The sequence below is a fragment of the Primulina eburnea genome, chromosome 5 (assembly GCF_022965805.1).
Source record: "Primulina eburnea isolate SZY01 chromosome 5, ASM2296580v1, whole genome shotgun sequence".
Lineage (NCBI taxonomy): Eukaryota > Viridiplantae > Streptophyta > Magnoliopsida > Lamiales > Gesneriaceae > Primulina > Primulina eburnea.
Window position 1 is genome coordinate 3088161 of NC_133105.1, and position 12909 is coordinate 3101069.

A 12909-nucleotide genomic window follows, 5' to 3' on the forward strand; every position below is an offset into this window, starting at 1 on the left:
ATGAACGGGCCAATTAATATGTTGAATAGCTGGTTCAATGGTCATGAAGGTATGTCTTCTGCATATAATTTCTTTGCTTGGAGTGTGAGGATTTGGCCATGGAAACCTCTAGTCCAGAAAGTTTGCATATTCCTACCGAAACATCGCTTTGCATTATGGATGTACGCTCATGGTAAGCCCCCCACCCACGATAGGCTTGAATTTGTAGAAGACAAAACATGTGTTCCATGTAATGGTGCAACCGAAAATTTGGCACACCTATTCTTCTTGTGTGTCCGATTACAGGAATGGTTTGGGTGAGAATTAGACATGGGCTTGGAATGAAGAAACTAATGGGCTCTAAAGCCGCGATTCTACGAGCATTTAGAGGGATGTATAGGGGGAATTCCACGCTAGTTAAGATGTGCTGCTCGGTCTTTGTAGCTACAGTTTACCAGGTGTGGAACGTAAGAAATAGAGTAATGTTCGAAAATGAGAAGTCATATATCTAAGCAACAATTAAGAAGATTAAGATATTCATTTTACGTTGCTCTCCTAGTTCAATGGATGTATCTATACTTTCGATTTAGTTAATTTGTTTTTTGATATTTGAATTGTTCAATCTGCTGATGATGTCCTAGTGTACTTGTATAATTATTTTTTACCTTATTAATGAATGTCATTTTCATTATAAAAAAAATGTAAAGGCGTAAATCACATAGAGTTGAGAGGCTCTTTTGCATTTCAACCAAAATCCAGGGGGAGAAATTCAATTAATCCAAACAGTTTCTAAATTCCAAATTCCCAGAATATATAGATTAATGAAATGACAAGAGAATTGCATCCCCACTTTGACTCAAGACAATTAATGACTTTGACCTAGCTTATACTTTTCCACGCACCCCGGCCCACCACTTCTCTTTCTCTCGCATATTTTTCATGTCCCCGCTGTTTGTTTTTCTTAATAATATTGGTAGTCTCTTTCCTTTTTCATCAGTACTTTTCAATTCTCATCTTCGCACCCCTCTGGCCCCTTATCTGTTAAATATAATTATCTCTAAAAAATGCATTTCCAATGTGTTTTATATACTAAAACTATGGAATTGAAGTGCATATACATTATGAGTATGTATATAAGGCAAGAAGTGGAGTTCATGGGATCAAATGTATGACAAGACAACCTGAAACCCTGAGTCCTGATTTTAATGGACTCCATCTTTCTGCTCGGCGAGGGAGACAGGTCCGCTTTCCTTCGACGTATGATTCAATCTGTGGGCAGTTCTTACATCTGCTTGTGGTCATTATATTCACCCCAGCCATACAAGTAAGAAGGATCATATAATATTGGTGAGCAAATTGTTTGATTATAAGATTTTTCTGTACCGCTCAACTGATCATGAGGCATCGTTTTTCTTACAGTTTCTTGTCGTTCCTGGATGGTATATATCACGAAATAAGCAGCCAACATCCGAGCTCGTCGTCTGGAAGCCTGGCCCGGAGGCTTTTCAATGCATATTCTCAATCGGAGAACTATGTGGTTTCCCGGTATGACTCATTAGATTATATATGGTGAAATTAATTAAAGGCGTGCACACTTTACTTTGATTTGTTGGTCTCCTTGTTATCGGTTTTAGTTAACTATCGTTTCTTCCGAAGAATTCCAGGGTTTGCTTTTATGAACAATGTTCCTTACATGGAGTTAAAGGAGCGTGATTTTCAAAGAATGGCATCAAGTAAAGTGCAGCTCGATTTCTATCGAGAAGCTGGAATTAAGGTTTGTATATTCATTCGTTCGCGGATTAAAAGCATAATTTTTTTGTGTTGAAAAAGATTTTCCGTATGTATACTGCATCATTTCAGGTTCTGATTAATCTTTCGTATGTATTAGACAGTAGTATTCATGAGTTGTCCTCGGGGAGAGATTGAACTAGGAATGCGCAACGAACCTCCGGTAAGAAAAAACAAGCAAAAATTCTTGTTGAGTCTATATCAACAAATTTTGTGGATGAAATTCATTAAAAACAGTGTTTTTTCTTATCAGCTTGGACTAGAAATGGAAATGAATAGTCTATTCGCGGCCATCGATTTCTCGAAACAAGAAGCAATATCAACACTAGGCCCTCAACCAGCAGTGGATCAAAACCGGCCCTCATCGTCATCCTCCTCCTTACTGTCACTATCATTTGATAGCCCGGATCAATATTCACCTCTAATGTTCAATATTTCCACCAATTCTTTAGTTCAAGAACCACGAAGAGAAGCAATTATTCAAGAATTCCACATTGAAAATGCGCTAAAATCAGTTCCAGTTTTCGGCACCAAGCATGCCATTTTCATCGTCGTCTCATCAGCAAGCCATGGAAAATGCAAGCCAAATTCAAAATTTTCCAATTACGATAGAGAGTGCATATGCTGCCATGACAGAAGCCATTCTTGCTGTTTTATCTTCCTCTTCAACTTCTTCGCCTACTCAGAATATTGCACCAAATATGAAAACCATCCCCGTAAGACAGAATGCTACTCCATTTCAAAGGTATCGAAAGGCTATAGCCCCCGTTGCAGCTCGTAAACCTAAGAGTAACATGTTTAGAAGAGCTGTTGTTTTCTACAGAAACTTGCATTTGAGAAGAAGGCAGGAGTTGGCTATTCAAGAAAATCGGCCTACCCCTGCTCAGTTGCACCACATGATAAACGAAAGGAAACGTCGTGAAAAGTTTAACGAAAGCTTTCAACTTCTAAGATCATTACTCCCTGTAGGATCAAAGGTACGTAGGATGCAAATTCCATTGAATTATATATTTTTTGTTATCACGTCTGGTGTCCCCCAAGTCCCAATCGAAATTCAGATTACTTCCCTAAACATATATGAAATAAAGGGATTTTTCCTCTTTTCAGAAGGATAAAGCTTCTGTCCTTAGCAGCACTACGGAGCATCTAATTTCATTGAAATCTAAAGTCGAAGAACTCAGCAAAAGAAACCAGACATTGGAGGGGCATCTTTTGAATCGAAAAGAACCTAAAATTCAAGAATCTGTGGAGGGGCCTTCATCTTCTTCTTCAGTTCAAGAAAGGGTAAATGTTGAAATGCATCGTGCTCCAGAATCGACATCAGAAGCAAGAATCATGGAGTTGAGGGTTACAGTACAAGGAGAATGCAGAATGTTGGATTTCGTTACTGGGATTCTGGAGTTTCTGAAACAGCAAAAGAATCTTAGCTTGTTGTCTATTGACTCAAAGGCAAGAATGGCGGAATCAGATTCAGTGCATGTCTTGGTATTGAGACTGAGAATTGAGGTATGTCTATGAATTTGTGAATTCTGTGGCTTATCGCATGATGCATTCATCAGTAGCCCTTTTAGTCATGCATGATTAATTTGTTTTAGTAAATACACATAAAATACATGCATATATTTGTGTGACATAATTTTGAAAAATTAAGTTGATTTATTTTATATTTGTATAATTCTAAATTACATATCATATAATAATTAACTACTTTTAGTTTATAAAACTTTTAAAATAATTAATACATTAAATCAGTTCGAGTTAATTTAGGTGGCGTGCATGCACTTTCCCGAAATAATTCATAGTGTACCACTGATCTAGATGAACCACTGAGATTAATTTGCCTAACATAAATATATATCTTATTCGAGCCGTAAAAAATAAAAAAATTTCGTATTAGGTTCGATTAAGTTTATTTACACTCATAGGCATGATCAATATTAAAAATATTGTAATTTATGTTTCATCGAATGCAGAGAATGTTGCATATATGTTACAATTCCACGAAATAGACTAGAAATTAACTTTTAACAAAAAGATACGATTTAGTCTATTTTGATAAAATAAAATAATGTCGTTGAAAAGTTTACATATAACTTTTAAAAACCCTAGCTATTGCACCCACATGAAGATATCAAGTATCCTCAGCCGCCAGCACAATTAAAATTTATATGTCTTCAATCAGGAAAATTATTATAAAAATCCAAGGAAGAAATGACTTGGGAACTTCTGAATTATCACACTTGTTCCCAGATTATTCTTTGTTCAATGATTTGACTGTTGAAATTAAATGAAATCATTCATGTATATCAAAGTTAGAATTTCTCTTTTAAATTTTTTTAAAATTTTTTGGTTGATCATTTTCTTTTGTCTTTAGGGAGATGAATTTGAAGAGTCTAATTTCCAAGAAGCCGTAAGAAAGGTTGTTGATGACTTAACCAACACATTGACAAATCACCCCAAAAGGTTCTATGTTTAGGTATGTTTCCATCCACAAACAATATATATATATATATATATATATATATATATATATATATATATATATATATATATATATATATATATATATAGAGTGAACACCGCTGACGTGACGCTATACATCTGATAAGTAGACATCATCTTAGCCCGTGCTCACATAAATATCCACAATAGGTGCTCATCGTTGCAAAACTTTACATACATATGTACCACAATTTTGATAGCTATTATAAAGGAATGTTTTATTATTATAGTCATGCATTATATATACTAATGATACTTAGTGGGTAATTATTAATACCTAGAATGTTTCAGATTTTATATTAAGACTTCATTTTAGATTCATAATTTGAGTACGAGATTATTTAATTCTGTGATTTGTATTGGTTGTATTAACGTTGTATTTTATCATAAATTTATCTAGCTACCTCGTGTGTACCATTTTAATAATAATAAATAAATAATAATTTATATCTCTATATAAAAAATAGTAAAAAAAAAATAATATAAGGAATTATTTCCAGATCACTTTAACTTATCGATGTCGTTTTACGATTTTAGATTTCTTAAAAATCACCATGTCATATATTGTATATTCAAATTTCAGCACTTATATTTAATTTTTGTTTGATTTATTTATGTTAAATTAAATTACTCACCAACCTTTTGTGTTCTAATAATCCAACATCTCTTTTTGTCATTAAATTCAAAATTTGAAATTTCTGTGAAAAAATCAAATTCTTTTGTTGCCTATCTTGACTGACAATATATAAATTTATGGGGACCATTTAGAAATCACATCAAATGGAAGTAACAGAAGATCATAATACTCAATATATATATACCTTCGACTTCGAAAGTCGCTTTCATGATTAATTTACGTTTAATTATAACATTTAATAAAAATTAACCAATTGGGTTTGTTCCGATTTGAAATATTTTTTTTTCATAAATATATATATTGACGATGAACGAGTGAATTGGGTGTGAGCTTAGCCAATCTGCTATTTATAGAAAAAAAAATATCATGATTACCTTGTTTTCAGTGTCAACTTATTAATTAGGGTCATATGGTTGTTCATACCCTACTTTCTGACAACTTTTCTGACACGTCAAATCCCTGAAATTATGATAGTAATGATTGTCAAGCATAAGGTATCTCATACTGGTGTATTCAGGTAATACTTTCGAGGTGGCCCGGGTAGAAATCACCCGGGAGCTTGTCTGAAAGTCCAGGCTTATGGTAGCACATGGTGAAGATGTCTCGAACATTCACCTGTCCGACTACTTATAAGCGCATACTGCAAACTCACCATGATTCGGGCTACCCATATAATGTTCCGGGTCATGGGTCATTCATGACCCGGGCACTTCCATATATATGTATATACATCCTATTATACTCTCTTGATTTGGAAGTCAACAACTCAATTTCAAAATAGATAATTACAATTTGTGTGTTAAATGTTCCTTTTTTACAATTTTGGTCTATTATCAAATTCAATTATAATCTTGTATTTTTTTTTATTTTGGACATTTTAGTATTTTTTCCAATGATATGATATCTCACTCACACACACATATATATACATAACAGTGGAGGTGGATCGTGTGACATAAAAGAGCTTAAAATCTACAAAATCTAATTTTCATTGTCAATTCAGACCTAAGTAAAACTAATGTAAGAAATCTGAAGAATGTGAAAACATTGATTCCGACTGAGAATATTAGAATCTCAAATACATAGGACTTTACTCTTAATTAAGATAGGACTTTGGTTCTTGATTATATTCTTACATCTCTAATCTAAAGTAATTTGATGTAAATATTATGCCCATCAATTACAATTTCAAAATCAAAGTAGGTTCCATTACAAAGATTCATCAAAAAAAAATATATATCGTAACTGTACACTTAAAAGACCCTAAAAAAAAGACAAAAACTTATGTGATACGTTTCACAAATCGTATTTTGTGAGACGGGTCTCTTATTTGGATTATTCATGAAAAAATATTACTTTTTATATCAAGAGTATTACTTTTTATTATGAATATCTGTAAGGTTGACTCATCTCACATATAAAGATTCGTGAGATCGTCTCACAAGAGACATACTCGAAAAGTAATATTTTAAAAGTAACAAAATAAATTTCTATTTTTCTGTTTCTTTGGCGACAAATGTTTTTCTCATTTAAATTTTCTTTAAATTTGAAAAAAAAAATAATAGAGTCGAGAAAGTAAGTCTAATCTCACTTTCCAAAATCACTGGTCATCAAAATTTTAAAATAAATATTTCTTGAAACTCACAAACCTTCAGCAATATAAAAAAATTTCGATCACCACTCATCAATTTTTGTTAACAAGTTTCAAATATAAGGAATTATTGTACAGTTGATGGTGACGACCGCTTCTAGAAATTCAGCGATCTTTCAGTTTAATACGAGTCCTCTCATTTTTCTCTATGAAATAACCAAAAACAAGACTTTTGAGGAGAAAAAAAAAACAGAGAGGGACGTCGGGTGAGGGCTGGGAGGATGATGTGTCCTTAGGTTTGTATGGCTGAAAGCGAATTGGCTAATTGCCCAGAATCGAGGAAGCAGAGAAGTTGGCTTTCATATATGAATTTTGAATCGAGGACCACCATTTTCTAGTCATACATAAAATTTGTTCGACACCTATATATATGTTGAAACATACTAATGGCACGTACCAACAATCTTTCGCAACCTGCCATTAGGAGGCACGGTTTGCAAAATATTAAGAAATTTAAAACATAAAGATTAAGTTATGATTTCAATTATGATTCTAAACATGGTTCTTTCTTATTTCTACAAATCCGAATCTATAACCAGAACAAACCATAAGTCATTGGTTTCAGTTCCTACTAAAATTGAAACCAAAAAAATGACTTCGATTTGAATTGGCATGTCTACTACATTTCTCTACTAGAACATACAATATTTAAAATTTTAAGCTTTTAAGTTGCTTAAAGTCCATGCAAGCACGTCCGTGGGGTTTTGGGGTGGGTTGGGGGGGGGGGGGGGGGGGTGGGAGCATTGTCACATGACATAATTCAAGAATCAAGACCATCGGATGATTCTAACACAGAAACTGAGGAACAGTACCATATATCACTGCCAATTTCAACAGGAAATAATTAGGAGAAAAACAAGCGGATATAAATATGGCATTCTTAAATGAATTGCCATTGAAAACTTTTCTTAAAAATTAACATTGCTGAATATACAACAGAGAACACTTTTAACATACAAAACTCAGCCGAACATCAGCAACAGATGATTGGAGAAAATCATACAACCATAAAATCAACCGGTTACCTGCTTGTCCAATTTTGGGGACAAGTAAAACTGCGACCAAAAGACCTGAAACACCCATGTATCTGGGATTTTACAATCACTGTGCAGTTCAAGACTTCAACAGCGGACGATGAAGAACACTGCAGGTAAATTGGTTGCAAGACTTGTCCCAAATTCCTACTGATCTAGCTTGCAGATGTCTATCCATGTATAGAAAAGGATCAGACGGAAAAAGCAGATCTTACGCAGCAATATAAGCATATTTCATATTAAAGAGATCTTCTTGATCAAGAATAAGCTTACAATTTTATGCCTCAACTGCAGTAACAATTTCTTCACCGGTCGTGTCAGATGCAGCAGCATCTTCAGTGATCTCTCCACCTATAGCTCCAATTATAGAATCACTTTTGGCATCTGGTTCAGCATCAATAAGTTTCTCCCTTAGCAATTTCATGAGTTCTTCCCGCTCACTTTCATTTTCAGACAGGTAACTCTTCAAAGCTTCCTTGCCATGAAAACTTTTACCGTTCATGTTAAAGAATGAACCAGCTTTTGTAATAAACTTGTATTTGCATCCTAAGTCTATCAACTCCGATTCACGACTAATTCCTTTGCCAAATTCGAGCTCAAACTCGGCAGTTCTAAATGGAGGCGCATGCTTGTTCTTGACAATCTTGACATGAACTTGGCTTCCTATAGCCTGTAGAAGAAAGAGATTGCTAAAAAAACACCCATAATTGATTCATTACAAAGTGCTCTTTAACTCTTATCAGTCTTAGATAGCATGTTGCCTAGAACAAACTTGAACTTTACCGACCTATACAGTGTCTTGTTAGGACCTTTATTTTTATCCAACCAAAAAGTGTTTGAACATTGCAAAAATTGAGAAAAAAGAGAGAGAAGAAAAGGCCAAATAAGAAGTTCATTCTCGTGCAACATCAAATGACAAAATTGATGAAAATGCTAATATTGGATAGTGTTCAAGAGGAAGTTATCCAGTTTATCACATAATTATATTAATACTGTTCTGTTTAGGAACGTAGGATGACAATGTAAAACTTTTAGTAAAGTAAATTCGAAGTGCAATTTCACTCAAGAAGCCATATTCCGCATATCAAATAACAATTGTTTACAATTAAAAAATAACTTGTCCAGAAAAAGAAAAGAAGTGCCAAAAACTAAGAGTTTATAGTGTGGACGAGGTCATCATTCCATTTTATTAAGATTTCGTTGCTCTACAAACGTTTGTACGAGCAAACTGCATACCTCTTCTCCCTTCTTGACAAGCCCCGTTCTCTTAATATTTAGACGTACCGAAGCATAAAATTTCAAAGCATTTCCACCACAAGTAACTTCAGTGGGGCCGCCAAATCCAAAGGTAGACAGCTTGGATCGTACCTAAAATCACACATAATTCATCAGGGATTTAGAAAGAAAGAAATTGAAGGGAGGGACAACTGGAAGGAGAGGGGATTAAGCTAACCTTATCTAGCTCACGGAACTAAAAAAATTAGAAAGTGGACAAGAATTAAAAAGCAAAGTACCATAAGCTCATGAAAACAAGGACAATTAAGATATGCATGACAAACAAAAATCATAAAGAGAAAAGGAGTATTCATGGGAAAGACATGAATAATGAAACAAGATGCACATAAAACGTGGATAAAAAGTATTTTCTGCATTACTTAAAGTAAAACTGTAACACATTTGAGTAGTAATAGATACAAGGATATAGGGAAATAAAGTGGAACACAGCAGAAAAAATAAATAAAAATGTTGAACGCAATAAAAATTTATAGCCCTTGCCTGATTTGTAAAAATTAATATTGTCTGTGAGACGGACAAAGAATGGCTCAATTTGCGAAGTGCCTGACTCATAAGTCTAGCTTGCATTGCCATGTGTGCGTCCCCCATTTCACCATCAAGTTCACCTTTAGGGACCAGGGCAGCTACCTACAAAATGAAATTAAGAAAAAAAAATGGCATCACAAAACATCGCCAATGTCTTTGTGAAATCTTTCAATAACATTATAAGCAGGAACCACATGTCTTACTTACACTATCCACAACAACAACATCGACTGAACCACTCCGGATCAGGGTATCCACAAGACTGAGAGCTTGCTCACCACAATCTGGTTGTGACAGAAGCAAGTTTTTAGTGTTTACTCCAATTGCCTCCGCTAATGCTGGATCAAGCGCATGCTCAGCGTCCACAAAAACACAATAACCTAGAAAAGGACAAAAAAAGGTAGAGAATTTTTTTTTCAATAAAACAAGTATTAGGAAAATTAAAAGGAGGCAAAATCACTAACCTCCTTGTTTTTGTGCCTCAGCAATCACATGAAGAGCAAGAGTTGTTTTTCCAGAAGCCTCTGGACCATATATTTCCACAACGCGCCCCTGTTAACCCTCATAAACATCATTCATATAAATTTAATTATGAAATTAATCACACACTTTTAGCAGTCTTGTACGAATGTATGGTGTGTCCTAATATACATCCACTGACAAAATTTACTAGAAGGTTTACACTCGCGTTATGTAGCCCATAAGTAAACCTATATATATATATCAATAACATCTCTTCAAGGGTAAATGTAGAGAATCCACATGAAGGGCATAATCAATAGCTTACACATAAAGGGTCTAGAAAAACTCAACAAATTTAAAATAGTGTAGTTGTACTTGTACCTGTCCAATCGATACTATAGTCTATAATAAAAATCTGAATAAGAGAAATAAATTGTGAAACAAAAGCACAAAGAAGATAATTGAATGGACCCTCGTGAAGGAAAAAGATTACAATGTTAAAGTTAACAAATTTTAAACTTTCCTTGGCAGTATGCAAGGGAGTGCTGACCACATTCAAAGGTTTCCTTTAGTCAACTTAAACCACATTCCAAGCTGCATGATAATAAGATCCAAAACCATGACTCCTATACAAGGAGGATGAGGCAGTATGCAGACAATACAATTTCAAGTTCTTTTAAACAAGTTTCTTGGGCATGGGTGCCTTTTTTTATGTATAATACCTTTGGAAGTCCACCAATTCCCAGTGCAATATCCAAGGCAAAGGATCCAGTGGACACCACTGGAGTATGCCTTGGAGAGACAGACCGTCCGAGCCACATGATGGATCCTTTTCCAAATGATGCGGTGATCTGATCCAAAGCAAGCTTCAGAGCTAAATCTTTTTCGGACATGTTCTCTTCACCAGAATCACCATTATCTGACTTTGATTTTCTTTTACCTCCATGCATACAGAGCAACATCAACTTACTTAGGAATCTTTCAAAAAGAAAAAAGATTAATACAAACTGAGGAATGCAAGAAAGCCCTTGCAAGAGGACCAAAAAGAATTGTAGGAACCCAACACAAAAGATTGCTAATAATATAGAGACAATACAATGGGGTTATCTCCTTAAAAAACCGCAAATTACATATTCATCATTGCCAACCAAGTACTGTACAATAAGTTAATAAAGCCACAAGCTCAAGACATACATCCATTGGCTTTATATGATTGTGAATAAGCGTGTATTAGAATAACAATACTAAAACATCAATCCGAGATATCAGATCAGGGTATGGAAGAAAGTAGCATTGTTGATCATCTAACTACAAATGGTGAAGGAATGGATGAAAATTTACAAGAAGAAATTGTGCTAGGCACACTCAAAAAGCTCTTGTAGGATTGATAAGATAAAGCTTACATTCTGACATATAATGAAAGACCAATGACATCGTCATCTTTTGGGAAAACTACATGTCCAGTATGGACAATGGATTTCATCTAACTTCTCTGCTTAGGTAGGTGACCAGACAACTGAGAACATAATTGCGCAGTTAAAATGTAGGTACACAAACATTCACATATTCTTGGACATGTCGATTAGTTATCAACTATTCATGTAATTACTTCAGGCACTAGTCCACTCTACGCTTATTTGCCAGTGTTCCATTTATGTGAACATAAATCTGAAGCAACTATGGAAACACTCATGGTGATATTAACTTTGATGCTATATACTGATCAAATTTATCAAAGATGCAATTGTCGTTAAGTGGGCACAGAAGATATTATCATATTAACACAAGCGAGAAACAGTCAACTACAGACAATTCCAGTACCTTTTGTAGAAAAGTTGCATGCAGGAGTGGATGTTTCCAATATTCCCTTCCTATATTCCTGAAAAAAATCAATAATAAAAAATTTAAGCATGCAACGGGCATTTCTGTTTTTCATGGAAACTGAAAGGAAAATCCCGAGGAACTGCTCAACAACAAAATAAACCAGCAGGCCACCTCTCCTCCATGTCCCCACTCCGACAGACGTAAAGAAGAGCAAGCAGCGTTTGGTGTTCCGAAAAACAGGCCGGATAATATAGATTGATCGAAGCTGATGCAACAAACCCATAGTTCATATTGCAACTTCATAACATAAAATCGAAACTGTCTTTTGAGTTATAAGCAAGCAACATAACATAAAACCGAACCAAACTTTTTCAGTTCTGAGCAAGCAATTTTAAGAAATGGGAGAAAACAATATAAACACGAGCACATAGTAAAACAACCCCCTCCCTAACACATCCTCCTCAAGCAAAAGAACCGGTTTTGAAAGCGAAATATTTTATATAACCACATGGGTCCCTGTCAAAAAAGACTTCTCATTTGTAACAAAAAATCCAGCCTCATATCGAAAAGGAAATATAATGAAGTGAACCAACACAAAGCTTGTAAGTTAAAAAGGAAAAGAAAAACCTGTATTTGTGGAAACAGGCATCGCCTAATACAAGAAGCGTTTCGAAGAAACCTCGCCATTTCGGATTCCAGCGCAGAATAAATGAACAAACAAACAAACAAATTATAGGGAAAATAAATCCCTTCTCTTTTGTGTTAACCCGCTCTCCACAAACACCCTATAATTTCATCCCGAGAGAGTGGAAGTGGAAGAAGTGAGGGTTTAGGGTTTTTGAGGGGGTTTTCCCTCCTTTTTCAACTCCTCGTTTATGGAGACCATGGATCATGTAATAAGTGTAGTTCACGGCGAAGCTTTTCTTTTATCATTCACTATTTATGATTATATTTTTAAACCACTTATTCAAATTATATGAATATTATTCTCTCTTTCCCAACTGATTTAATTTAAAATTTCGAATAATATTGTATATCATTTAAAATATAATTTTATTTAAAATTTCGAATAATATTGTATATCATTTAAAATATATTTATGAACTCCAATATAATAGAGTTTTTCCTTGTTACCACAAATAACAAATATTTTATCGGTTTATCATGTCATTCATATAAGAGTAAATATTTTGTGAGACGGTCTCACATAT

The 12909-nt window shown here is 34.4% G+C and overlaps 1 protein-coding gene and 1 pseudogene across 4 annotated transcripts; one reads left to right on the plus strand and one right to left on the minus strand.

Annotated features, from left to right (window-relative positions):
- The first annotated feature begins 992 nt into the window (after positions 1 to 992).
- On the plus strand, positions 993 to 4258 carry LOC140831603 (putative transcription factor bHLH041; annotated as a pseudogene).
- A 3153-nt stretch (positions 4259 to 7411) lies between these two features.
- On the minus strand, positions 7412 to 12605 carry LOC140832322 (DNA repair protein recA homolog 3, mitochondrial-like). 4 transcript variants are annotated; one of them, XM_073196271.1, is made up of 9 exons: positions 12326 to 12605; positions 11696 to 11753; positions 10597 to 10814; positions 9877 to 9964; positions 9620 to 9792; positions 9368 to 9514; positions 8828 to 8959; positions 7865 to 8261; positions 7414 to 7761 (listed from the first exon to the last, which is right to left on the minus strand). In XM_073196271.1, exons 1-8 carry the CDS (start codon positions 12383 to 12385, stop codon positions 7869 to 7871), a joined length of 1269 nt encoding a protein of 422 aa, XP_073052372.1. In that variant the 5' UTR covers positions 12386 to 12605; the 3' UTR covers positions 7414 to 7761; positions 7865 to 7868. The 4 variants fall into 4 exon arrangements, with proteins under 4 accessions (XP_073052374.1, XP_073052371.1, XP_073052373.1 ...); XM_073196273.1 differs by having other exon boundaries at positions 7412 to 8261; positions 10597 to 10807; XM_073196270.1 differs by having other exon boundaries at positions 7412 to 8261.
- Between the last annotated feature and the right edge of the window lie 304 nt (positions 12606 to 12909).